General features: G+C 43.9%; 1 protein-coding gene and 1 long non-coding RNA gene across 17 annotated transcripts; one reads left to right on the forward strand and one right to left on the reverse strand.

Annotated features, from left to right (window-relative positions):
- Nucleotides 1-1,320: 1,320 nt before the first annotated feature.
- Nucleotides 1,321-27,162, forward strand: STX16 (syntaxin 16). 16 transcript variants are annotated; one of them, XM_038572725.1, is made up of 11 exons: nucleotides 1,815-1,937; nucleotides 9,869-9,880; nucleotides 10,835-10,980; nucleotides 16,493-16,608; nucleotides 16,732-16,839; nucleotides 17,228-17,368; nucleotides 18,314-18,479; nucleotides 19,539-19,630; nucleotides 20,191-20,334; nucleotides 21,629-21,709; nucleotides 24,101-27,162. In XM_038572725.1, the coding sequence occupies exons 5-11, from the start codon at nucleotides 16,747-16,749 to the stop codon at nucleotides 24,203-24,205; spliced, it is 822 nt and encodes a 273-aa protein (XP_038428653.1). In that variant the 5' UTR covers nucleotides 1,815-1,937; nucleotides 9,869-9,880; nucleotides 10,835-10,980; nucleotides 16,493-16,608; nucleotides 16,732-16,746; the 3' UTR covers nucleotides 24,206-27,162. The 16 variants fall into 16 exon arrangements, with proteins under 16 accessions (XP_038428648.1, XP_038428649.1, XP_038428642.1 ...); XM_038572714.1 differs by lacking the exons at nucleotides 10,835-10,980; nucleotides 16,493-16,608 and adding an exon at nucleotides 9,682-9,717 and having other exon boundaries at nucleotides 1,328-1,937; XM_038572717.1 differs by lacking the exons at nucleotides 10,835-10,980; nucleotides 16,493-16,608 and adding an exon at nucleotides 9,682-9,717 and having other exon boundaries at nucleotides 1,329-1,886.
- LOC119865707 lies at nucleotides 1,816-6,368 on the reverse strand. The gene is made up of 2 exons (XR_005378060.1): nucleotides 5,872-6,368; nucleotides 1,816-2,013 (listed from the first exon to the last, which is right to left on the reverse strand). It is a non-coding gene; the product is annotated as an uncharacterized LOC119865707 (long non-coding RNA).
- Nucleotides 27,163-27,299: the final 137 nt, after the last annotated feature.

The raw sequence follows: 27,299 nt of genomic DNA on the forward strand, positions 1-27,299 counted from the left end.
GCCCGGGGAGGCGCTCTCGGCCCGGTTCCGAGACCCCCCGGCCGCTGGGCCCAGACGGCGCCCGCTCGGGCCTGGACTTCGGGGCGCGCGTGGAGCGGCCCCGAGTCGGACGCTCGGCGGGGCTCGGGCTCGGGGTCGGGCGCCTGGAGCCCCCCGCGGAGCCCCCGCCCGCAGCCCAGCCCCGGTCCGGACGGCGCGTCGGGGTCGCGGGGCCCGGCGCGGGAAGGCGGGTGCGGGCGGGTTGGTCGGCCGGGTTGGGGTGAGGGGCACGGGGGGGGCGCGGGGCCGGGCGGGGGCGGGGCCCCCAGGTCGGTCGGCGGCGCCGGCGCCCCCCGGCAGGACGGAGCTGAGCGCGCAGGGCGGGGGTCCGGCCGAGCTTCGGGGAACTTCTCGGCTCGAGCTTCCGCGACCCTGCAGTGCCCCCTACAGAGGGCGGGCGGCGGGGGAGGGCCTGCGCCCCCCGCGACCCCCGACGGCCGGGCGGCCTCCGAGCTGGCGCTCGTTTTTGTGTGTTTTCCCCCCTCTCTCCCTCTCTCTCTCTCTCCTGGTTGTTTTTCGGATACATCTTTTTTCAGAATCGAAGAAAAAAAAAAAAAAAAAAAAAAAGCGAGCGCGCGCCGCGGCCTGCAGTGGCGCGTGCTCGGCCTCCAGAGGCAGTCGTCTCCAACTTTTGCTCTCCCGCCCCAAGTCCGCGCGCCTCCGACTTGGGCTCCGTGCGGGCCCGCATCTGCCTGCCGCCCGCCTCCACTCTAACGTGCGCGCCCAGGCCCCCTGGCAGCGCCGCGCGGCCCGGGGGTCGCGCCCCCGAGGCCCGAGCCCGCCCGCGCGCGCGCTCCCGGGGCCCGGGCCCGCTCCGGGCGGCGGCCGGCCCGTGCCCCGGCAGGGAGCGCCCCGGCAGGGAGCGCCCCGGGAGCCGAGGGCGGAGCGCTCCCGCGCCCTGGGGCAGCCGGGCAGGGAGCTCCCGCGCCCGGAACGTTGCGAGCAAGCCTAGCGAACGTCGCAGGGGGGCACTCGCGAGGGACGGACAGGAAGAGGGCCAGGGGGGACGCCAGAGCCCGGGACCACAGCGCGGAAACGGCCCGGGGCCGAGCTGCAGTCAGATCCGGGGATGGAGGGAGCCGGACGGGAGTGAGGAGTGCGGGGAGCAGGCCCCGCTGCCCTCCCGGAGCCGCAGGCCGCGGTGGCAGTGGAGGACCAGGCCGCCCCGGAGGGGAAGGGGTCAGGCGGCCGGGCCCGGGCCTGAGCAGGCCCGCACGAGGCCCAGGCGAGGGGCGGGGGGGGCCGGGCGCCCTGGAGTCCAGGGCCCAGGGCCCGCCCCGGCTCGTCCCCAGCACCAGGAGGCGCGGGCCGGGCCTCTGGCGGGGAAACTGAGTCCGAGGCAGGCCGCGGGGGCAGGGGCCGCGGGCCCCCGGGGGTCCCCGAGCCCGCGGGGTAGGGGGCTTCAGGGCCTCCCCGTGCACGGCCGGATTGGCGGGCCAGACGCTTGTAGATCCGAGGCCGGATTGGGGTGGGGTCTCCGGGACGCGGGCCAGCGAGGCCCGGATTGGGGGGATTCCGGCGCTTGGAGATCGAAGGCCGGCCTTGAGGAGGGGGAGTCAGACAATTGGCAAGCCTAGGAGGTTATTTGGGGAGGGGTCTCCGCGCCTCGGCGAGGCGCAACGCGGCGCCGCGGGGCCCCAGGCCTCGTCCCGCGCGGCCTCTGTGCAGGGTGGGCCGCCCCGGCCGGGCCGCCGGAAAGAAAGTGAACAAACCAGGACGCTAAGTGGGCGGGGGGCCCCTGAGCGGGGGGTCACAAAGGGTGAGGCATGGCCACCAGGCGTTTAACCGACGCTTTCTTGTTGTTGCGGAATAATTCCATCCAAACCCGGCAGCTGTTAGCCGAGCAAGTGAGTAGTCACACCACCTCCAGCCCTCTGCATTCACGTAGCATTGCTGCGGTGAGTCTCCCGGCGGCCCCCCCGACGCACGCCCGTGTGCACTGCGGGCTGCCTGTCTGTCTGTCTGTCTGTCTCTCTGTGGAAGGAAAGAAGAGTGAGCAGCCTCAGAGGCACCGGAAACGCAGGGTCCGGGGGCGCCCATAACCCTGGACGGGGAGCCGCCAGCGGGAGGCCCGCGCTCCGCACTTCCGCACCCCTCCCCCGCCCCCACCTCCACCTCCCCACCCCCACCCCACCCCCCGCCCGGCCCGGGCCGGGGCCGGGCCCGGGGCTCGGGCCCGTCGCCGCACGACTGGCCGCCTCCCATTTACATATGTTTTAACACGAAGATTGGGGGTGGGGGGTGGGGGAAATGGGGGCCCTTCTGGAGCCTTTTTGTTTCTTTCCGTTGCAGGCCCCCTCCCCCCACCCCCACGCTGGGCCTCACTTTGGTTCTGAGAGCTGGGGTTGCAGGATCACAGAGCCCGGATCCTTGCAAATGAAAGACACCCTCCCAAACCCCCTCCACCCCCAAAAGGAGGAGGCTTTGTGTGTGTGTGTGTGTGTGTTGTGTTTTGTTGTGGGTTTTTTTTTTTGCGCCTTTTTTTTTTTTTTTTTTTGGTTGGTGTTGTTGTTTGCCTTTTTTTTTTTTTTTTTTTTTTTAGCCTTTCCCACCCGTTTTCTTTTAATGGCCTCGCTGCCCTCCTCGGTGTGGCCGCGTTCCCTCTGAATAATTGCCTCTCTGTTTTTTTTTTTTTTTTTTTTTTTTTCCTGGGGGCTCGTGTTTGTGAGACCTGTAAGGTGCTAGGTTCTTCGTTTTCCATTTCCCACACAGGAAATTAAGCTTTTCCCTCCATTCGAACTTAAAAAAAAAGAAAAAGAAAAAAACGTGGTGTGTATGTGTGTCTGTGAAAATTAACCTTCAAAATAGCACTTTTTTTTTTTTTTTTTTTTTAATTTATTTAACCTGAACCTTTCTTTAGTCCAGCGGTAGAATCTGTTCTAGGGAAGGCCTGGGAAGATGACTGAGGTGGTTTTGTTTGTTTTTTGATGAGGTCTCCTTTCCTTTTCTGAGCTTCAGTTTCTTGCTCTGATAAATGAGGGGACGGGTAGGCATGGTTTATGCAAGACGATGATGAGCTTGGGAATACCTTAAATTGAAAAGTGAAGTTATGAAACTAGTTTGTGGTAGGGAGTGGGTGGGAGCTCCTTGCTGTAGACTGGCTAGGTTTGAACAGAGACAGGCTTGGAGGATGAGGGAAATAAAGTCACCCCAAACCAGATTCTCAGGGATTATACTTGAAATATACAGCTGTGGGGATCTCACACTTATTTCACCTCTTAGGAACCATATTGCCTTTTAATTTTTTTCCTTTAGGACTTTGCTAAATGCTTCAGAAAAATCATGTCATGGGTCTTGATTATTGACAGAGCATCCGCAAAGACAGTTTTTCCTTTTTGTAAATCACAAGTGGAAAATGTCTTTGGCCGTATTGCTCCTATAGAAAAGCTAATTTAAGCCGTGTGAACAGTTTCAGGAATAAAATCATGTAAAGTCAGGTCCAAAAAGCATAGAAAACATGGACGGAGTGTGTTTAGATTTTTATTTACTTGAGAATTTGAAGGTTTTTTTCTGCATTTAACTGAAAGAAATGGTACTATACTGAAATAAGTGTAAGTGGACACGGGCTAATTTCAATGCTGATTTTGGAAAGAATGTTCTGAAATAAGCCAAGAATTAGAGAGTAGAAACGGAATGAATAAAACTCCTCAATGGAACTTTAGTTTTATCAAATAAGATGTCAAAATTGCATATTCCTTACATGACTTGATTTTATGCTACCTGATGGGGGGGGGAAAAACCCCACAGGACTAAAACTTGCGTTGATGTTTCTAAGGTACTGGTTTTACTTTATTGAAAAACGTTGTTTGCTTTTAAATTTTTAATCATATAAGGTTCAAAACACCCTGAACCGTTGGGTAACATGAGACTTTTATTATTATTATTATTAATCATTAAGTCAGACAGTTTAGAAACGTGGTGTCTAAGCCGGGCAGCTTTTTAGAAGTCCATTTCTAAGTCAAACCAATTTTTTAAATGGTTTTCTAAGTTAGGCAATTAAAAAAATACATGTGTTAAGCTAAGGCAGATAATTAAATATGGATAGCTGGAGAATATAATTTGGAAAAAAGAAGATAATGTTAACAAAAGGTACAGACATGTATAGCAAACTCAGACAATTTCTTGAAAACAGATTTCTGAATCAGACTAAATATACATATCTAAGAACATTAAAAAATATTTTTTATATGCTTTACCATTTAAAATGTTACATGCTTAGATTAGTCTATTTGAAATCTTTCTCAGATTGTAAGCAATCAGATCATGGAAAACATTCTTGTAGTCCAGAGAATCAAAAAAAATAGAATTTGCAATTAAACAAAAATGGTTTGCTTGAGTTAGAATTTAAAAAGAAAGCACACATTCGTATTTTTGATTGTTTGCATTAAAAAAAAACACATGGCATGTCAGATTTTTCTGAAGCATTTAGGGGCAAAGTATTCAAACTGGCAATCTTCAGTTTGCTTACAGTTGATTCAACAGAAACTATTCTGCACACACAACACACACAAAATCAAACATGGCAAGACGTTAACTAAGTGGAGGTATAATTCTTTGGACTTTTCTGGAAGTTGGGAAAGTGCTAACATTTTTGGGGGAAAGCCACATCTAACACAGTTTTTAAAAACTTTATCAAATAACTTATGCAGTGTTTTTCACTGCATGTCCAGCTCATAGCAATGTTAATACTTCATTTCTGAATTGCAAATTTCAAAACCATCTAGCAAATCAAACAAAATCCTAGCTATTAAATTTGAACATGAACTAGGTTTTAGGTGGTACTAAGAAATTATTAATTAAACTAATGATAATTAAATTTGTTAATTTTATTAGAGATACCTACTGAAATGTTTAGTAGTCAAATGTTAAAATGCCACTTTTGTATATACTAACCCTCCATAAATGAAACCAGTAAGGCAAAGTGTTACTGATTGTTAAGTCTGCTGAGAAACATGTGGAGAGACATTATTCCATTTTACATACTTTTCTGTATGTTTGAAAAATTTTAAGTAAAAACTTTAAAAAGATACAGGTCATTAAAGGCATGAATAAAACAAGGAGAAACAATTTGTAAATATCTAAAACTTAGGTAATTAAAAAGGAAGCAACCAAATTCTAGAGTTTAACTTGATTTAAAAAATCATAACCTGAAATTTCTAATTCCTCATTAGAAGAAAAAAAAAAAGCTGCAGAAGTTCATTTCAGTGTGCTTGTTACCTCACACACAACCCAAATTAAATCACATTGAACTGATAGTTTTGGGGGGGAGGCTGTGGAGGTTTTGTTTTGTTTTGTTTTCAAGTTTTAAATCTGAATTTTCACAAACTTATTTAAGGAAAAGGCTGTGGAAATTGACTGTAAAGTTGATACACGTATGTACCTCACACCCCTCAAAACAAAGTACACCTAAAGCCCTATCATTCAAGAAACTTAAACATGCCTTTCTTTTCTTTTTTTTTTTTTTTTTTGCATCCTAGTTAGAGGGAAAAAAACAAGTTGGGTGATGGTGATGGTGGGCTTATTGTGTGGACCTATATATATGCATACTAAAACAGATTTGGGCAGCATTCAGGCAAATATGTCACAGCTAAGCAGGAATTGAAGGAGGATGTACAGTGACAAAACAAGCTAAGTCCGGAGGGCCAGCAGAGACCTAAAGGTCCTTGACCCAACATCCCCTCTGTGATAACCCCTCTACCTCCCGTCCTTGACCACGTTCCGTGATGCCTATAGGAAATTCCAGCAGCCATTCACCCCCACCTCTTGTGCTACCAAAAAAAGGATTCGCCCGTATGAATCCCCAACCCTGTACCTTGTATCCTGCGGTCATACCTCTCGTTCAGGCCCTCAGGGTCTCTGACACGGGAAGCCTCTTCCTTCTTCTGCATGATAACCCTGCAGCCTTCGCGTTGCCGACAGCTTTCTCTGGCTCAGCAGTGCCCGGCTCAGACAGCCTGGTTAAGTTTCTTGCCTGTGAATGAAATCTAGTGTTTCTGTCTGCTCTTTCAAGTTGAGCACCCAGAGCTGAGCAAAATTCTACTTAATTGTGGTTTTGCTTGTATTCTAGTAAAACTAAGTGTTAGACTGGGGTTTGATTTTTTTTTTTTTTAATTTTTTTTTAAGATGTGGAACAAAATGCAGTGGTTGGCATTTCTCATTCATTGTGTTTGGGCCTCAGTGTTGGATTCCTCCATCACCGTTGTACCTCAGGGCAGGTGTGAAATAAAGAGCACTGGACTCAAAGTCTGGGAATTTAGGGGTTCGTCCTGCTCTGCGGCTGACCCATTACGTGTCTGTAGGCATGGTTTTTAATCCTAACATCTTTTGCCTTATTTTTAAGTTGAGGAGTTTGAGTTAGGTGATTTCTCTTCCAATGCACTATTTCTCCTGACCCAGGCACACAGCCCCAGCTTTAATTTGAAAAGGAGAAATGGTCAACAACATCGCTGTGCCCGTTAGCCCAGTGTCACGCAGAAATCCTGGGAAGCAGCTTCGGTACTTTGCAGAAATAACTTTGACATTGTTTCAGCCAAGTGCAGGTTTTAAGACACCACCTCATTCAAGCAGTTATAGGCAGCTTGGCTTTAAGAAACCGAAATGAATTTACAAAGTAAAATAATCATCCCAAAAAATGTGTAGAGTCTGACATGAATAAAAAGTAGTTGAGTTGCTGTTCGGATCTGATGAGGTGCTGTCGGACGTGTGATTGCCTTTGATCTGGAATGGATCTAATAGAGGGATTGGGGCGACTTGTTTAGTGTTTACCACTTGATCTATCCTCTGCTTTAAAATAATGCATAATCTATAAATGGAAGCTAGAGTTAATTGGTCTTAGATTAGTTTGAAACTAGCACATTATTTTTAATAAAACATGGTGTGTTTTAGGGGGAAAAAAGATACTAAGGATTAACTAAGGTGGTAAGAAACCCAAAGTCCTTCTTCAGTCAAGACTGTAGTATTAGCCAAGTTTTACTGAGTGCTCACCATGTGCCTGGCACTGAGCTGTGGGTGCAGGGGCCCTTTGCACGTGCAGCCTCATTTCATCCTCACATAGGTGCTGCTGTTTTCCTCGTGATGCAGATGAGGGAACTAAGGTTTGCAGGAGTCAGGGAGCTTGCCCAGTGTCACCTGCCTGGCGGCCCTGGCCCCAGAGCCCTGTGCTAACCCACTGGGCCACAGTAGTGTTGACTTCCTTTCCAGAACTGGTGGTACAGGTCCTGCAAAATGGAAGGACCCATTGTTTAAATCTTGGTGTGTGTATGTTTTTTTTTTTTCCTTCTTACACAAGGTTAGCATCTTCTATATGTCAGTTTGCAACCATACAGGGTCTGTTTTTACCAGCATATTGAAGGTTCTAGTCCATACTGAGTCTGCTGGAAAATTCATTCTCTGTCTTTAGAATCCAAGTATGAAATCATTGTATATTTCTCTTTAGATCCATTTGCTTTCCTGCCTCTAAAGATTCCCTATGAGCAGTGAGGCTTACTTGAGAATAAGGGTACTTTGTTGGATAAAAGTGAAGCAAACTTTGATTTGGGCAGTCACGGAAATAAAGTAAATAGCACTATAGCATAGACCTGTGCTTCCAACTCCGTTTGCTTAACTTTCCCAGACTTCCTGAGTAAACACAGATGGGTTTCCACTTACTTTTCAGTTTTATGTAGAAAGTTCTTGAGACTATAAATTCCACATGCTGCTTGGAGTTTTCAATATTTGCTTGATTATATGCCATGGGCAGGTCAGAAACCTAGATTTAGACATTATAAAGATTTAGAAGGTGATGATGTATAGTAAGGTGTTTTCATTTGGCTGTATTTTGGTTTTTCCTGATGGTAATTCTAAATGTTTTAATTTAGGTCTTGACAGAATTTTCTGGTAATTTGATGGCTGGGGGAGTTTTAAAGGCCTTCTATTTTTAAGTAGCAAAATGGGGTGGGGGGAGCTCTTTGAAAAGATGACCTTCTGAATTTAATTCCCAATGTGGTATGGTAGTAGGTGCCTATGGCTAGTAGTTCCCAGAATTGTTAATACATTAGAGATGCTGGAAGGTGGGGTGGAAGGAGGCCTGAACACCTGGGTCTGTCCTCATCTCAGCCATTAAGCCCTGGGACTTTAGGGAAATGGATTTATACATTCTGAAGCTTAGTTTTCTTATTTGCAACATAAGGAGCTTTATCTAGCCCGTGATTCTGATTCCACTTCTTATCAACTAATAATTGTAGAAACCAAAAGATCAGAGTGTGTGCTTGGTTAATAATCTAGGAGGACAGGCTCCTGTGTAGCAGAGATCTTCACTGTGGCGTGGTTTGCAGTAATACTTTGTTCAAAGATTAGATGCCCAGGAGCTGCTGCACAACAGGCAGATGGATAGGCAGATACCGGAGTTAGGGGTTTTGTCCTGTGCCTTGTTTTATTAACAAAAATATTTTAGTGCTTTCTTGATGAAAAATGTTAAGCTTTTAAAAAATAAAAACATTTTCTTTTTTTCTTTTTAAAGTAAAAGGTAATTAAATCAGATTTCCATTTGACACTATCTACTCTATTAAAATCTTCTAGTACTACTATTAGGGCAGGGTGTGTATACAAATATAATTCTCTTTGCTCTCAGCAAATTGTGGAAGGAATGAAGAGGACTTTCAGCTTTCTATAGTATCAGCTAATTGAATTTTTACATGGAGGACTATTGCTCGATGACACTTTTTATTACTGTCATTGTTTAATAATATTTTGGCCCTGATAGACCAGTTTCATTTGCACTATTAATTTTTAAATAAGGAAGTTACGTTTTTTAATTTTCTAAATGTACTGCTAAGCATTAAAAAACCCACACAGTTTATTATTGAAATTTACCACTAATTATTTCACTGATCAATACTGTAGAAGAGAAAAAAAGACCTAGTTGTTTAGATTATCTATCATTAGTAAATATCTGTTCAGAGGATAGAGTTCCATGTTGATTTGAAAAAGAACCTTTAGTTTTAAATTGAAACTTAATCCTCTGGCTGCCGGTGCTTCTTCCTTCCTACCCCCCTTAAAAAAAAAATCTCCTAATCTTTTTGTTTTGTTTTGTTTACTGGCTTTTCTAATAGCTTTATAAATAACTATGTGCTTTCTAGACTAATAATAATACATGGCAAGCAAATGGGAAGAGTTTTTCTTTTCTTTTACCACCTGTGTCTCTCTCCGGGGAAGAATGGTTTCTCGGCTTGCTTATTACCACGGATAAAGCCGTGTCTGCGGGATTGAATTTGTGGAGACCTTACATGTGTGGTCACTCAAATATTATCTGAATACAGCCATAGACGATTCTTGTGGGTTGTTCATTTTCTAATTTTGCTGCATTTGCAGGGTTGATTTGCATCCTAAAATATACACTTATTTGACATAGTAAAACGGCATTTTAGCTTTGCTCCCTTATTTTTATCTTCCTAAGGGAAATTTAGAATATTGTGTGTGATATTTTATATTTATGAAACAGATTAGCATTATATTTTAGTGAAACTAAAGCTAGTGTATTTTATTTGCTTTGCTGTATTTTTACAATTGTTTATTGTTTGTTTCCTATCTCATTCACCGAAATAACAATCACAGTAAATTAAAAAAGTAAATGTATATTGATGTAGCTTTTTTTTTTTTTTAAAGGAACAATCAAAAGGGGGAGATTTTTTAAATGCTTTGGTTAGTAGATCTTTATTTTTAGTCAACTTCAGAGTTGTTTAAGATCAAAATATTTTCTCAACTGACCATACCTTATCTGTCTGTCCCATCCTTCTCTTCTCTTTGCTATCCCTAACTGGATGGGACTGATGGGAACAACATCTCTCTTCAGGAGCTGGATGAGGTATTGTGTTTTGAATATTTTTGTATGTTAATAAAATTATGTCTGTTTTTTCTGAAGTCTTTGGTCATATACAGAATGCTAACAGAGCTTAAATGTATTTTAGCATTTATTTTGATTACTTATAATTGTTGTGTTTAACAGTTTAATCCTCAGGATTTATTTACTATGCTTTCACACCAGGTAAATTGGTGGTTTAGAGAAGGGTTTAAGGAACTATTATTATTTACTGCTCTTAGGAAAGGGTCTCAACCTTGGCAACAGTAATGGTTGAGCCTTTTCTTGAACTTCCAAAAAGCCAGATTGTTTTTTGGATTATGTGTGCAACTCATGTGGAGTGCAAAAGGACACGATGTCTAGGGAGAGCCTAAAGGAAGGAGGGCTTAGACCCCCTGGACCTGCCAAGGAGGCTTCACGGCCCCTGGGTTTGGGGTGCAGCCAGTGACCCACTGTGCATGCTGACGGAACTTGGCATTGCGGGGTCCACTTTCTGCACCCTTCCCGCAGAACACTTTTGGCCTTTTCCTGACTTACTAACAGTTCACCGAGAAGATGGAGAGGGTGCATACTCATAGCACTTTATGCTAGGAGCACTAATGAAAGGGTTGAGGAAAAAGGAGACTGAACTGTGGCTGTCCGTTTCGTGTCTCCATTACCTATTTCAGCCGTGAAGGGGTAAAAATATTTTTCCAGAGGGTAGGCTTTTTAATAAGAGTGGTGGTGGGGGGTGATTTTTGGCTATGTTTTAATTTAGAAGTGTGACCAGTGAGGTGTGGGATTAGGGTGACTGTCTTCAAAACCAGTGAGGCTCCTAACTAGATTAAGATCTGCCTGTAAGCTCTAAAATCTTTTTTAACTACTTGATAATAGCAATAGACAGGGACCAACTTGAATATCCTTCATCGGGAACTAGTTAAATAAATGAGGTAGCGTCTTGATTGTCCGTCCTTCTTACAGAACATGGCCTGTCCCTGTGGGCTTCAGCAGACTCAGCTCCCAGACCCATCACTAAGTGCCAAGGAGCCTGCTGCCAGATAGTGTGCACGTGTGATTCCCACTCTTTCTGTTTTTGATTTTGAGAAGAAGAACTCACACTGATGCTTGTATGTACTTAGAACATTTCTGAAGGATACAATAAACAATTAACAGTGGACATCTTCCAGGAATGGTGTGGGATGGAGGGGAAACTTCCTGTCTATTACTTGCCCTTTTCTTAGGTTAGATATCTATTTTTCAAACATGTGCGTGTATTACTTTTGTTATTAAAAAAAACAAGTAGGATTTAAAAACAGCTACTCTTAAATGGGTAGCTCATTGAGCCAGGTACCATGGGCTCCCTGCTAGCACCCAGCCTGAGCCTGGGCCCTTGGGCCCTAGAGGGAGAAGAAACCACTGCAGCACATAGTGAAGTGAAGCATCTCTGGAGCACAGCAGATAGGATGCATGTGGGTCTTATAGAATAGGTATTATCTCTTCCTGAACAGTTGGGAGATGCAGGGCTTGTGGCCCCCCAAAAAGAAGTGTGTGATGAGGAGCACATCTAGCTATGTTACTTAGGGCTCTGTCCTTGGAGCCCATTTCCAGTCTTTCCTACTTCTTCACAAATTGAGCACCCACTGTAGGAATCAGCAGGCCCTTCTGCTTTTCTTCTTCTTAGCTTCTGAGTGTTTAAAGGGGGTCCCTACATTCTGTCACTAGAGACCCTACATGGAAAGCCAGTTTGCCACACAGAACTCACATGCTGTTGGAATTCTCTGGACTCAAAGTCCAGTCACTGTTTTGGGTACACATGGCCACCTCATCCTCTTCAGCACTTCGCTTGGCCCTTCATGTCCTTTATCCAGAGCCATTATATCTTGAAGTATAGCTTCTAGAACTGTACATGATAATGTATTTTATTTACTTCATTCCATTTGTTTATTGTTTGTTGACTCAGCTAATAATTGTATATTTATCATTATTAAGTTCCCAGGTGCTGAGTTAGGAGCTGGGAATGTTTGGGAATGGTATCCAGAGCCTTGCTTCACCAGAGCTGCAGTGGGGCTTCAAATCAGTGCCCTCTGGGGACACTGAGAGTGACCCTCCAGCTCTGGGCATGAGTTAGATGGAAGCCCACCTCTTTGTAGTTGAGACCTGAGCAGAATTTCCTGACTGCATCCCTTGGGTCTCCCAGAGTAAAGCCATCTGGTAGCATCCTGCAGTGTGTCCACGTTAGATCATCATTCTACTCAAATCAACTTGAAAATCTGCACCCTGGGGATACTACTCTTTGTTTTCCAGAAGTACCAAGTGAGGTGTCCCTAAGGAGGAAGCTCACTCACCATTTACTCTCTTATCCAGAGAAGAATCTGCCCCTCGCCTTTGCTCCTGCTCTAATCTGCTTCCCTTCCTATAACAAAGTCATCTCCCAAGCTGTTGGGTTTTTTAAATTCATAATAGGACATAATAAAAAATTACAAGAAGTAAATGTCAAGCTCTCAAACCACATAGCCTGGGCAGGGCGAAGTGATACAGTGGGGAAACAGGCCATAGGCTGGGCCCGCTGGTTTCTTGCTCAGAAAGTCTCTATTGCTGGGGAGCTGTGGGCGGCGAGGGGTGGGGGGTGCTCAGTGTCCATATTTGCACAATATGTTCAGAGGACAATCCCCTCTGAAGACTTGTTGAAGGGAAGGGCAGTACCGACAGCACAGCCCATCATTGCCCCTACGGATTTTTTTTTTAAGGGTGTGTGTAATAACTGAGAAAAAAGGAAAATCAGTGCAATAGCAAAATTTATATCTGTCTGGATGATATGATTCTCTGATTTTTTTATTACTCTATTTTTTGTACATTTAAAAATATCTGTTTTGAACATTTATTGTTTCATAACCAGAAAAAGTAATCACGATTTTAAAAACTTATCACAGATTTTTAAAAGCACAATGTAGTGCTGACATCTCTTGATTCTCTTTTATCCATGTGCGTATTTACTCCTTCAAAAAACTGAGATTTTGTAAGCCTAATTGTCTATTAGCAGAGTCCTCGAGCCGTCCGTGCCCCATGAGTTATGCCCGTGGCCTGACTTCATCATATGCGTTCCTAGAGTCTCACGTGGAAGCGTGAGTGGCCAGGCTATGATTTTCAGCATCCTTTCTGGACTTCTTAAATGTTATTGCCACAAACAGTCCAGAATTGTCAATATTGTTTCTTGTTACCAATGCATTATGGTTGAACTTAGATTATTTTTTTTTAGATGTGGGTTTGGGGTGGCTGGGAGTGTCTGACTATGCTAATCTCAACAGAGGCTTTGCCATGTCCTTAATCTTACAGGACACTAAATCAGCCTTCTCGTAAAGGCAGGGTTTTCTAAGAGTAGAAGGGCTCTATATTTGGAGCAGCCAGATTTATAAGAGTATGTAAGTGTGCACGTTCCTTCCATAGATCAACAACTTGTCCATACTGTCTGGTGCTCTTTAAAGGGACAAATGTCAACATCTAAAGTGGACCAAGGGCAAAAGATAACTTCAGTGAGACTAGCAAGAAGCCTTTGGGTGTGCTGTGTTGGTCTTCGGTTGCAATTTCCCTGCGCTGGTGAATCGAGGTTAGGGTCGCACACCCCTGTAGCTCTAGGAGGACACAGCCACAAATCAGAGACAAGAATTCTGAAATTCTTACTTTTCATACGTACAATTTCTGTTAACGCTTTTTTTAATTTAAAAAATATGGAAAGATTTTTTTTACTGCAGAAGCACAAGTTCATTTGAGAAAAGCTTTAAAGACACCAGTATCCTATATTCGGAGAGGGGATAAGCCAAAATTCAGCAAGGAGAAGTAAAGAGAGTTAAAAATTGGGCTTTTTCTTTTTTTAAAGCCTGTATTGACTAGAATGGTAGTTTGAAAAATGATGTGTCCTGGGTCTTTAAAAAATAGGAAAGCGTGTTTTTAAATGTGAAGTGAGGTTTTAGAAACTGAAAGGGTGATTATTTTGCACTTAAAATACATATTTTAATGTTCATATTCCTATTTCAAATAATTGACATTTATTTTCAATTATGTTTACCTTCTCGAAACGGTGTTTTTTTTTTTAATTTTAAATTCATACTGGTAAAATAAATGACATGTTTCATTTGAGTACTGCTGAATTTCTTTTTCCTGATGAGCTGTGGCTATACACTGTATTAAAAAGGGGACAACTTTTCCTATATTTCAAGTTGGCAGTCCCAAAAAATCTTATCTTACTGGCAAAACCCTGACACAGTGTACGGGGATGCTAGGGCCAGCTTCGTGTGCTGCCATCTGTCCCCTTGGGGTAGGGGTCTGTTCATCAACAGGCTTCCTTAGAACATTTAAAGAGAGTGCTTGCCCCAGTTTTAATTTACATGCATTTTTTGGGGGGAGCACAACTCTTATGTAAAATTCAGTACTACTTAAAAAGGTGAATCTGCTTCAAGTGACTTTTCATGTGTGATTGCCATTTCTCATTTGTTTCAGATAAATTGATATTAATTACTATCTAGATAAATTTAGGTAAATATCACCTCTATATCATTTTTAGTTTAATGTATTTGTATAAACAGTAAAAACGGTACAAAATGAGATTGTGAATTTAAAAGCCGTAAACAAAACAAATTATTACTCTATTGAAAATGATAGAATAATACAATGTAGCAGATTCAATAATAAGCTGGCGTCGTTGGAAGTGCCGTGACCCATGAAGAGGTACCTTAGCAATTTTGGGTTTTGCTTGGTATAAACAGCTGGAGGTTGAGGTTTAAGTTCTGCTCCAGTAGGGCCCACAGCTCTGTGTCCAGCACCTGCTGTGCAGCTGGCAGATGCTGGGATTGGCTTTTTTGGTTTGTCTCTCCCGTTTTGGTCACTGTGCCTTGGCACAGAGTTGCATATCTTTTGGTGACTTTGGAGGAATAAGTGGCCCTGCTTCTCACTGTCTGTCCTTGCTCTGTGTAGGATGAGGTCTGAACCTCACCGCCACACCCGTGGATGGTCAGGGAGGGAAGGTGCTTTTTGTTGATGCACATGCGCTTACTGGGAGCCTGACCTGTAGTCCTTGGAACTGCTGGTGCGGAGAGGGTCTGAGGACTGTGTTTCCTGGTGGTGTTTCGTTCTGAAGACTTGTTGTCCTGATTTGTTTTCTTAGCAAATTGCAGTTATATTTCACAGGCCTGCCAAAGTGATGGGCAGCTTGTGGAGTAGATGGGGCTTCTGGAGTCAGCCGACCCGGTTTTAATCTGTCACATAATAGCTTTGTGACCTTGGGCAAGCTACTTAACTTTTCTGAGTTTCAATTTCCTCATTTATAGATTGAAATAATAGTTCCTAGCTCACTTAGTTTCTATGAGGATTAAAACAATAAAAAGAATCAAAGATCCCTATTAGTGAACTCTTGAAAACAAACAGGGTGGCCGTGGTTGAGAATTACCGCTTCATGGACTCAGAGCCCCAGATCGTGCAGGTTGGATGACACACCATTTGTTTACGACCTGAAATGACACTGTGGTCCTGCAGGGTCCACGCGGCGGCGGAATGCTGGTGACTTAATCACGACTCACAGACGCTCTGGGAGTAGTTATTGAGGATTCTGGTCCCTTCAGTGTGGTCATTGCACGCGGGGTGATCCATGAACACACAGAATGCCCTAAGCCCATGGGGGCAGAACTGGGCGAGGGAGTGGGGGCCTTTGGGGGGGGGGGCAGATGCAAGATGCCAGTTTGCTTGTAGGAATCTTGCTATAAACTGTTGAGGATTTAGGGCTTATTACTTGAAGAATTCTTTTAATGTAGATTTTTCCTTATGTTCTATTTTTTTCCCTTTATCTGTGGATTTTTAAATTTTGTGTGTTCCTTAATTAGAAAAGCAAACGTGTATTTGCTGAATGAATGAAAAAATAAATTTAGATAAATGCAAGGGGGGGAGAAAAGCAATATAAATTCTTTATCCATTTCTACACTATGATTTAGAAAATTTACAAAGTATTACCTGTACAAGACTTTTATATACTGTTTTCCATTATTTTTTTTATCATGATTTGGATCTTTGGAAACTGGCAATTATAAATTCTGAGCTCCGGAGGGCACCTCAAGATTCTTTCAACCTGTTCACTGCCTCCAGGCAAGAGAACAGCTTAACCAAGCCAGACCCACGATCTCCCTCCCCATCTTCAGGACTTTCTAAGGCAGTGTCTTATACAGGGAAAATCAACGAGAGCTCTCGGTATCATTGCAAAGTAAGTGAGAACGTTGCCGGTGGACATTGAGCCGAAGAAAGGAAGCGACAGTCAGGATTGCATTGAGGTTTTTCAGGATTGCTTTTACCAAATGGTGGGTAATTTGCTAATCGTTTTAGGCAGTTCTTTCACACATTTTAACACACGGTTAATGATCTTGTGACCAAGATAACTGGATCAGCCCCATTTCCAAAATAAGCTAAATGTGTGTAAGTGAACCTTGCTCCTATTGAACATTTTGTGTGAGTTCCATTTGTAGCCTAGTATTTTTTTTTAACTTGTATCTGATCGCATTAATTGTTGAGGTTCATGCCATCCTGTCAAATGTAGTACTAGTACTAAGAGGTCTTTCTGTTAAGGATCTTTTGTTGATTTTTTTTATTACATTTCTATAGCCAGATCAAGTCAAATTCATGTTCACAAGTATGTCCAAGAAAATTAAGAACTGGTGCATGAAAAGATAGGAAAACAGTCCCAAATCCTAGCAGTATCAGAGCAAGCTTATGATCAGGCAAGTGCACTTACTCCTCCATTTCTTTGTCTTCTTAGGGAGCGAGATTTAAGAGGGTGTAAGAGTATGCATATGAAAATGGAATATGAATAATTTTTTTAATGTCCCTTTATTTCTCTGTAGCTTGCTGATGACCGTATGGCTCTGGTATCAGGCATTAGCTTAGATCCAGAAGCAGCAATTGGTGTGACAAAACGGTCACCTCCTAAATGGGTGGATGGAGTGGATGAAGTAAGTTGAATTAGTTTCATACTTTATTTCTTTAAGTAATTATGACGCCAACATTTGTTAAGATATCTGCCATAAAAACTGATTTGGCTACACTTGAATGCATGTCCCTAGAAATATTTTGCTTTAGGTTTATTTAATTCACCCACCACAAGAAAGAAAGGGGATGTTATGTTAGTGACCTTGGCGTTAGTAGTAACTACTTGGATTATAGAGAGAAACTGGAACTGTATAATGAGGCGTGGTACCGGACTTGAAAGTTGCTCACACATCAGCTACCCTACAAGTTGACTGAAGCCTGAACTCTGTACTTGAGTGTAGCTTAATTGTCTAGGAGGTAGACAGATGCCTGGCAGGCGTCAGAGGAGTCCTGGTGATTTCATTTGTTTAGATACAGTACGATGTTGGCCGAATTAAACTGAAGATGAAGGAATTAGCCAGCCTTCATGACCAGCATTTAAACAGACCCACCCTGGATGACAGCAGTGAGCAGGAGCACGCCATTGAAATAACCACCCAAGAGATTACTCAGGTGAGGATGAAAATGGGTCCCCAGGTTGGAAGGGGCATTTCCCAACCTTCTTATGACCCCCTCAAAAGGCATCACGAAGTATAGACTGTAAAACAGATCACACGCCAATTTCCCAGAGCTGCACTTCCCAACCTGAAGTTCACAAAGGGACAGGAGGATCTGAGCTCCCCCAGGTATCAGCATGGTCTTAGAGGAATGGAGACTGTTTTCTCAGCTGTGATAGTTACCACTGTGAACGGACTAACTTCTATTGTACGCTAGTGCTTAAAAATTATTCATCTTAAAAAATGGTCCTCATAATTGGAAAAGATTGGGAGCTGTTGCCCTAGGCTTGAGTATATTAGTATCCTCGAGAAACTCAGTACCTTAGAAAAATTCCTTGTAAAATGTTAAATTTGAGTAATTTTAAATTATATGACTAGCGTGTAAACTTTAGTGTGTACATTTTTTATTTGTCTTCGTCTCCTGATGCTGGTCATCGGTGAAGGGGTGATGTGCTGTAGGAAAGCCCTGGGTGTTGCAATGTTTGAATTCCAGCTCTTAGCAGGGTAACAACACCGTGGTTCTCATTTAAGCCCTCTGACTCTGGTGTTCTTGTCTATAAAATGGGAACAATAATATTAATACCTGCCCCAGGGTAGTGATAGGGATTAAATGAGAAGGTTGCAATAATAGAGCAACACGTGGTGATGGAGCCTGAGAATGTGTGCACAGTGCCCCAACACACAGCGCACAAGCACACAGCGTTTGTTCACATCCCGATCAGTCTTTCTGTGCATATAAGTGAGGCCTCAGATCACTTTGATCTGGTCACCTTTCTCGAGGCTCATCCGTGTGAACAGATGAACAGAGCATTTGATGTCTCTCAGACTCGTGAGTGCAGACACACTAGCACTCAGGGTCTCCCTTCACGGCTCACTGGGAGCCGTGTGCTTCCTCTCCCAGCTCTTTCACAGGTGCCAGCGTGCGGTGCAGGCTCTGCCCAGCCGGGCCCGCAGGGCCTGCTCTGAGCAGGAGGAGCGGCTCCTTCGCAACGTGGTGGCCTCCCTGGCGCAGGCTCTGCAGGAGCTGTCCACCAGCTTCCGGCGTGCACAGTCGGGCTACCTCAAACGTGAGTGTCACCAGGCTGATTTCAGGGATTTTGAGTCATGAAAGTTTCAGCACTAGGATTATGGGCCACTTTCTGTTTTCATCCTTCCTTTTTGCTGCTAGTTCTCCGTTTCTTCCTGTACCCTCGTCCTTAACCCCTTGAGCACATTCACACCTTCCATGGCAACTGGCAGCTGGCCCCGCCCCGCCCCCATGGACGGAGGCTGGGGACCGGGGTTGCAATAGTTCACACACAACAAAACACAACGTACTCTGTGTCGAGCTTCAAAAATTTGAAAATCATTCTAGCACATTTATAAAACATGGAGCTTTCCAGATGTTGGGTTGGGGGAAGCTACTAACAAATAAGTAAAATAAGTTGTAATCACATGAAAGCTTTATATTTGCATAACAACTGAAGTATTTGAATGCCTGAAAACTTTTTTGGGAGTAGTTGAGCCACTTGCTGCTTTGGCACAAGTGATTTCAGCCTACCTTTTCTTCGGAGGCCGTGAAAAGTCCGGTTCTGGCCACATCTGTGTTCAAATTACCTCATAAATTGGGTTTTCCTATATTGCCATTGTAATCAATAATATCCCCACACACTCCAAAAAATTTAATAATAATTGCCCCTCCCTCTGACAACTGGCATATTTGTATTTTAATTTTATTACTTCTAAAATTCGATTAGGGTCATTTGGAATTGTTACTAGAGATGCTTCTGGAAAGAAATATTGATTTAAAAAAATGTTTTGTAGCAGCAGTTAGATTAAATATTTCTGCCTCTCTTAGGGATTCTCAGATTGTTTTAAGTGTCATTTTGTCACTCACTTGGCATCAAGTGAATAGTACACATTTATAATGTGATTTTGTCTGGAATAACCCCCAATGCTTGCATATTGTTATATGTTTATAATCCTTTACTCTTCCCCCCACCTCTGTTGGAGATAGGCTTCCTGTAAAGCTAAGAGTATCTCCATTTTGACTGTTGAGTTTTACTCTAGATTTCCCCTTTTTAATGGTGGAACAGTAACCAGGATGGTTTACATATTCGAGTAAAGTGAATTCCTATCTATGATAGGCATGAAGAATCGAGAGGAAAGATCCCAGCATTTTTTTGATACATCAGTACCACTAATGGATGATGGAGACGATAATACTCTTTATGATCGGGTACGTGAAGGGGCTGCAAGGTTGACTGCTGTACATTTGCGCTCAGTTCTGTTCCTTCTCTTCATAGACCTGTAACTTCTGTGCAATGCAAATGGGTCAGCACTGCTTGACTTGTACATCCATCAAGTAGTTTTTGCAGCAAGTGGAAGAACAGTCATGGGGGCCATACTGTTTCTTCCTTTCTATAGGCTACAAGGAGGCCTTGTAATCTGCCTTTCAGAACCTTCGGGAAAGCAGTCTGCACACCCCTCATTGGGAAGAACCCAGAGAAGTGCAAGGCTATCCCTGGTGATTTTGCTACTCAGCCCTTGTGTAGCTGCAGACATGGGTTCTCTTCGTGTCCCCTGCTTTGGCCACTAGTGCTTTAGGTCCTGCTTGTTTTAGGAATTTGGATCTTTCCCGTTAGGGAAAAATAAGTGCTTATGTGTTGTGTTTATGTGCTTTATAGAAGTATTTTCAGAATTCATTCTTTAAATGATACCTACAGCGGTACACCATACCTTTCTGGAGGTGGGAGAAGAGAATCTGACACACAAATCCTGTACTTTTTGTTTTGCTAGGGTTTTACAGATGACCAGTTAGTGCTGGTGGAGCAGAACACTCTGATGGTGGAGGAGAGGGAGCGGGAAATTCGCCAGATCGTGCAGTCCATTTCTGACCTGAATGAAATATTTAGGGACTTAGGAGCAATGATTGTGGAGCAGGTACGTGGTTTACCTTCCTCATCGTTGAGTTTTCCTGCCATGACATCTGGTCCTTCTTGAGACTTTTGATTCCGTATTCCTGTCAGGAAACAAAATTTGACCCTCCTGCCCTTCCACGTATGTATGTATGTATGTTGTGTGTGCTCACACTTTTGTGTGTACATGCACACACAAATATGTGTATATTTTCTCCGCACAGAGATCTGTATATGCAAATTATATGCATATACTAATGTCATTCCCTATAAAACTATTGATAACCTTTTATTTTTTAAGTAAAAAATAGGTATCAGTAGAAGATCTCAGATTCTTTGCCCATACACCAAGGATGCTCATGGGACCACCCTACTTCGGGGGTCTGGTGGGTTCTGCCCCCACTCAGCAATGATTCTGGCAATAGATAAGGTTTCCCTGCTAATTTTGGCAGGTTATTGTGTAAGGGCAACTGGAACCACTAGCTTTCAAGTAGAATTAAATTGTTTGTTCACTGTTACAATCTGATTAGGGTATTTTATTATCTTGCCAGCAGGGATTTGGGTCCTGATCCCCCTGCAACCAGCTGCACAATGGAGTGTTGAGGCCATGGAAGATCTAGTTACAGTAATTACTCCCACGGTTCCCAAGGAACTGCTCTTGCTATCTCTTCTGATACAGTGTGTTCCATTAAGAGCCCTGTTCTTCCACATAGCCTGGTGTTCCCTTCTCTCTGTTTGAACCGACAGATTAAACAATTAAAAACAAAATTCTCCTTGAGGCAAACGTGTAATTTTACATGGTGGATTGGAGCTCACCGTCTTTGCTCTGACCCATGGAAACCTGTGTTGACGTTTATAGACAGGACAGTCTATTTCCAGGCCTAATCATAACCGGGTCTAGCTTAACCAGCTCTCTCTGCTTACTTGAATCCAAGTATTTAAGCGGCAAATGGGCACAGAAGCCAGCCTTTCGCCTCTCAGAGCCTCTTTCCACTGAACCGTATATTTTTTTAAAGCCCCAGTAAGTCTGAATGTGGCATATCTTAGAGTGGCTAAATCCAAAAAAGAAACCTCAATTTGTCAGTATTTCTTTCTCATGAGTTATACTTTATTGTGACTAACACAGCGCTCTGCCATTGAGTGCCTAATATTGCTTGATGATGGATTCCAGAGCTTTCCGTGTGTACCTTTACAGCAGCAGTTAAGTAAAACAGATAATCCTGTGGATAATGATGTCTGCAATTTGCATATCTCAGTTTTGAAATTCCACGTTTCCAGTTGCAGTTGTTGATCGTCTGTAACTGTCATTTATCACCCAGGGTACAGTCCTTGATAGAATTGACTATAATGTTGAGCAGTCCTGTATCAAAACTGAAGATGGCTTGAAACAGCTTCACAAGGTAATGTCGTACGTGTCCAGGTGTCCGGGGTCATTTTAGTCAGAGCTGATCACGTGGGTTGTTGGCCATTGTACTGTGGGGAGTGGTTCGAGGTACACCTCGCACTTCGATTTGAAGTTGTCAAGAACTCCTTTCTGTGACGATAGATTATAAAAGATTTGGCCATTTCTTTCTTTTGGAAAGTCTTTGATTCTTTGAATCATCTTGCTTTAGGGAATCAAGGGAATGGGCACCTGCTAGGTGTGTGTTGAACGTTCTGTGTGCTTGTTGCTGCTGACTCAGGTCTCTTGCTGTGACACCTTTCTGATGAATTGCTGGTAGAGGATCATTCTGGAGCAGATAAAAATCTCATTTTCCCTTTTAATTACTGCAGTATATCTGTGTGCTACCTTGAGAAAAGAATAGTTTGTTGAAGTGAGAGTAGCTCTCTTACTCTTTGCTAATAAGGTAGCTATTTCCGGAATATCTTTCATGATATTTGTTAAAAATAAACGGGAAGCGTCTTAGAAATCTTGTCATCAGTGATGAGAAACATACATATGCTGCTGAGTGGATCTCGTATATAATTGGGTGCATGTTTTCTTTAAAAGGAATGCTAATACTTCACAAGTAAAATAAATTCTGTCCATTTTCTTGTATCTTTGAGACCCTGTGATATTTGTAGCCATATAATGAGCATTTTTCCAGTCCACTAATGTACTGCTCTGTCGCTTTTCTGAAGCTGGTTGCCCTCTGAGGCAGCGGCAGCCCCGGCAGCCCCGTCTGAGAATGGTGTCAGGTTTACAGAAAGTGAGACCGACCTACTGAGGTCTGACCAGAAACCCTTCGCTTTCTCTTTCGTGTGCTCACTGCCGCAGCAGGGTGGGAATAAGACTCTAACGCACGATGGAAAGAAAAGGCCTGCCTCTGGTAGGCAGAGGGCTTTTTAAGCATTTAGATTCATTTTGCTGCCGAGCCTTGTGTATGAAAACAGTTATAACTAACTTGAGTTTTCCACTCTATAATATCCAGTTTCTGATATGCTGTTGAATTATGCATTGGTTTTGAAGTTTCTTAAATAAAAACTAGTGAAACATGTTTTGTAATAAAGCACAGATAAAGGGCAAAGCTTTCTCCGCAGGAGTGTACAAATCTAGTGGGAACTAAAAATTTTGTTTTAGGTTCTACTTTATAAATCATTTTGAGAGGCTTTAAAGTATATCATTTAGTATTGGTTTCCCTGGTGTTCTGGGTTCCTTATTAGAAAAGTAAGCATGCTCCGTCTTATCTCTCAAGTCACATTGCTGTCAGTGGCATGGCTGGCCGTTTCCTTGGCAGTCACCTCATCGAAGGAGGATTGAGCCTTGGGAGTGGCTTCATGCAGGCCAGATTCTCCAGACAGGTTAACCTGTCCATCCTGATGTTTCCTCCTGGCTGATGAGTGGCTCCCAGTGGGTGTAGTTCTTAGGTAACAGAACTACCAGTCAGGAGGTTGGTGGGGAAACATGGAAGTAAAGCAGAAAAGATTGGATTTTCTTAGCAGACGTTTCCATCCAGCTGTCTCCTTCATGTCCTTCCTGGGAAAGGGCCCCGCCTGGGGAAGGACAGGGCATGCTGTCCCTAGGTATGGTTAGCGACACCCGCAGAACCTCCTCCTTGTCCACGCTCCTTTCTCTGGTCAGTTCCCAGGAACCCAGGTGAGGCATTTTTGCATTTGTGCACAAGAGGCATGGTGTAACTGAGGGTTTACCCCAGCCCGGGGCATCCAGGCTGAAGTTTGCAGGGGAGGACTGTGAGGATGCTGAGCGCTGGAAGCAGAAACACAGCGAGAGATTATCTCAGGGCGGTTCTTTCTGCACTTGAGAGCCATGGGGCACACTCTTCCCATTGCTATTTCAAAGGGAGGAGTGTGTTCTTATTTCCAAAATCAGGGGAGGCAGAACACGGCCCCCCGCGGGCCCACCAGTTCTCACGCGCTGGCTGGGGTAACCTTAGCCAGTATTTTGACGTCACAGTGAAGGAGGTGTGCGTTCATCCAAAGAACTGTATCCAGAGACGGGAGGCTTTCGTTGAAAGAAGGCTTCCTCCCAGTCAGTGGAAGTAGGAGAAGCGGGGCCACGTAGCCAATCCTTGGAGTCCTCCTGCTAGCCTTTGTCTTAAGAGTGGATTCCAGCACCCTCCCCCCCTTGCATTAGTGCATCTGGGGTAAATAGGTGGCTCCAGGGTCATGGAAGTTGTCCGCTGTGTTGATTAAATTTGCTTGAATTGGTAGAAGGGATTATAATGATGTGACGTAGCCCGTAGCAGAGATGCCAGTGACACAGACAGACTGCAAGCCCAGAACTGGAAGCAAGTGAGGCTTGATTTTGGATTTTTGGGAAAATGACGGCCTTTTCCCCCCTCTCTCTGTAGGCAGAGCAGTATCAAAAGAAGAATCGGAAGATGCTTGTGATTTTAATATTATTTGTCCTCATCGTTGTCCTCATTGTTGTCCTCATCGGCGTGAAGTCTCACTAGGCGTCCGTGGGGCTGCGTGTGCCGCCTGCTTGGACTCCCGGCGCGAGGGGCTCGGCCGCCCTGCGGGCACAGCAGAGGCACGGGCCGCGGACCGCGTGGGGGCAGCGAGCACTGGCCTGGACTCCTCGCAGTCGTGCTCAAGCAGAGGGAACGGGCTTCTGGTTTTCCTTCATGGTCAAGAATTTAAGGACCTTTGCTACTGCTGCAGAATAGAGATTGAGCTCTGTCATCGGTTATAACATATATTTTTTTTAGAAAGAGAAAATGAGTTGAATGTTTACAGGCACGCCACAAGCTGGTCGATACTGTATGTGCATATGCTATTTTTTTAGCCGTCATGTCTGAGCAGCATGTTAAAATAATTTTTGGAAACATTTTTTTAAAAACCATGTGGTTTTTAAAAAATTTGGTACCAAAAATTTATGAGTAGAGGCAAAAATGCCTCTTCATCTTTCTCTGTATATTTTCCAGTTGAAAACAAACTGAGAAGTCCTTTAAGAATTTATAATCCGTTCCCCATTAACTTAATTTAGCTTTTCCATCACTGTTAATGATCAGAGTAACAAAGTGTGAAAAATAAGAAACCATCATTGATGTTAATTAACACATTTAGATGGGCCAGTTAAAACAGCTTCATAAGTTTAAATTAATTGTAAATGGACTATTCCTCATCTAGAATTTGTGCCCTGCATTTTCTACTGTAAACCAAAAGGGGTTACTCACAAAACCACCTAAATTTAAAAGTTGGTGATTTGAACCAACCTCACATGAAAACATGAAAATAGAAGATTGGCAGTGTCATGAAAGTCACCAGAGTCAGCCAGTGTGTCCCTGTGCTCGTCCCCAGCCGTCCTTGCTCAATCCATTACTTATATACTAACCACATAATGGCCTGTTCAAACCAGACACCATTTAATGAACTGTGAATTTACACAGAGGCCATTCTAAATGGGTCACCCCATTTAGGATTAGTGGATCTCAAATTATTAACCAAACATCACTCCATTTCAAAGTAAAATATTCCACCGTGGTATGATTTATCGGCTCTTCCACTGCTACTTAACATGCCCCGAAAGTAGGCATGTTCCTGCAGATTCTGAAAATCTTGATTAGGAAATCCCTCATTTGTATGAGCATGAATCAGATCGCCAAAGTAGGCCTTTGCCGTTTACTTACCTATTATCAATATGGTGCTCGAATATATTCCTGGAACTGTAGAATAATGTGTAAGGTGATGGTAACTTTGAAAGCTGAAGTTGTTCATGTTCTATTTGGTCTTGAGATAACGGTATCTTTTTAATGGTCTTTGTATAATTTTCGATGGCTTTTCCATTGTTGTTTGCCTCTCCTAAAAACGTTTAAGAAGAGCATGACCTCATTAAATGTGCTATGTTTTATTTGGATCAATCACATAAAATGTCTCTTTAGAATTGACTTTGAAGTTGTTTCCAGAAACTTAAACTCAAGTCCAGAGGTTCAAGTCATCCAAACAGATCATGGTATTAATACCCAAACCCACGCTCCAGCCTTCCCTTTCCAAGTTGTTTGCGACTTCAGGCCCCCACTGATTTCTCATTACTGATGTGGCTGTGGAATGATCTAAGGGTGTCCCTGGCATTTCGGGAAATCGCATGGTATTCCCTGACAATTATTTATTAGGGAGAAAGGTCAGGAAAACAAATCCACCACCTACCTGATCACCCCTGAAATGTGGGGCTTCTACAGATCTTGAGAATAGCTCGAGGCATTGTCTGCTCACAGCAGATTCTAATCCAGTGGCAGAGTCGAGGCGATCCCCGATCCCCGAGACCAGCGCTCCGAGGAATGGGGCCTGAGGATCAGGGGTCTTCCCTCCCTGACAGTCTGCAGTGGTGGTGCTGGATTATTGGTAAAGCTTTTAAGATGCTCAGTCTTCCCTTGAAGGAAGGTGACCTTTTAAGAAAGGATCACCAAAAAAAAAAAAAAAAAAAATTCACCGTTTATATATATTTATTTTCAGTTGATAGGGGGTGATAGGGGTTGGTTTTTGCACCCCCCAACCCATCTGGGTAAAATAATAGATCTAAATAGGAGTGGTTTTAAGAATCTCGAATGGTGTGAAGCCAGTGCAGTGCCAGCGAAAGCCCCAGCTGTCTCTGCCATTCCCTTGTCCCAAGGCGGGAAGCAGCCCCAGAGCCTGTGCGAAACACTGTATTTTTCTTTTGAGCCTTTACTTAGGGAAAGATCAACAGCCTTGGAGGAAGTAAGAGAAAATTGGTAATGGAGTCCTAGTACCCTTGGGGTCATTCTTCCCGGCTGAAGGCGATGGGGGATCCTTTTCCTGCAGACAGCCATTGTCTGTGGGAAGACCAAGCCATCCCTCTCTGTTGGGCTCCAGGGTGGGGGTGGGGGTGGGGGGGGGTCCCTCCCCTCTCCTGGGATGCAACCAGAGAAGAGGGCCAGCAGGGAGAGCTCCTTCTGGGCAGCTCTGGGCTCAGCCACTGAGCACCTGCTCCCTTCCGTGTCCTGGGGTGGCTCCTCGAATGGGACTGGGGACGAGAGAAGTAAATGTTTACTGTCAGGTCTCCAAAGCTCCAGATCTTTCCCTAGGTCGTAACTGAAATCTACTGTCTCTTGTATTAATTTGGGGGTGGGGGTGCTAGCTTTGCCATGGGCGTGAAGCAGTGTATGTCTCTAATTTAACGGATTTACTGCTTTCTCTGCTAATTGAGAGAGCATTATTTATTTGTTTTGACACAAGTGCTTTCAGTGTTTTATCCTAGCTAATGGCTTCTTAAAGGTAATAAAACCCTTCCAACCTAATTGGTCAGATAAGACTTTTTTTCTTGTGTGCTTAAATAAAGCAATTAGTGAAGCGCTTCTATCCAAAATGACTTTTTTTTTTTGTCCTTTTTTAAAACTAATTTACTGTTACTGGAAACTTTTTGTACAATAAAGCAATCATGCGGATTAAAGAACATCCTGCAATCCTAGTATTAATTTTAACGATGGGGCTCGTGTTTTCTTCAAATGCATCTGTGTTACGGGAGGGCCTGGTCCATTCTGTGATCGTTTGGGCCCATGACTATTTGTTTTGTGTCTGAGGCCTTGCCTC

Source organism: Canis lupus, chromosome 24, assembly GCF_011100685.1.
Source record: "Canis lupus familiaris isolate Mischka breed German Shepherd chromosome 24, alternate assembly UU_Cfam_GSD_1.0, whole genome shotgun sequence".
Lineage (NCBI taxonomy): Eukaryota > Metazoa > Chordata > Mammalia > Carnivora > Canidae > Canis > Canis lupus.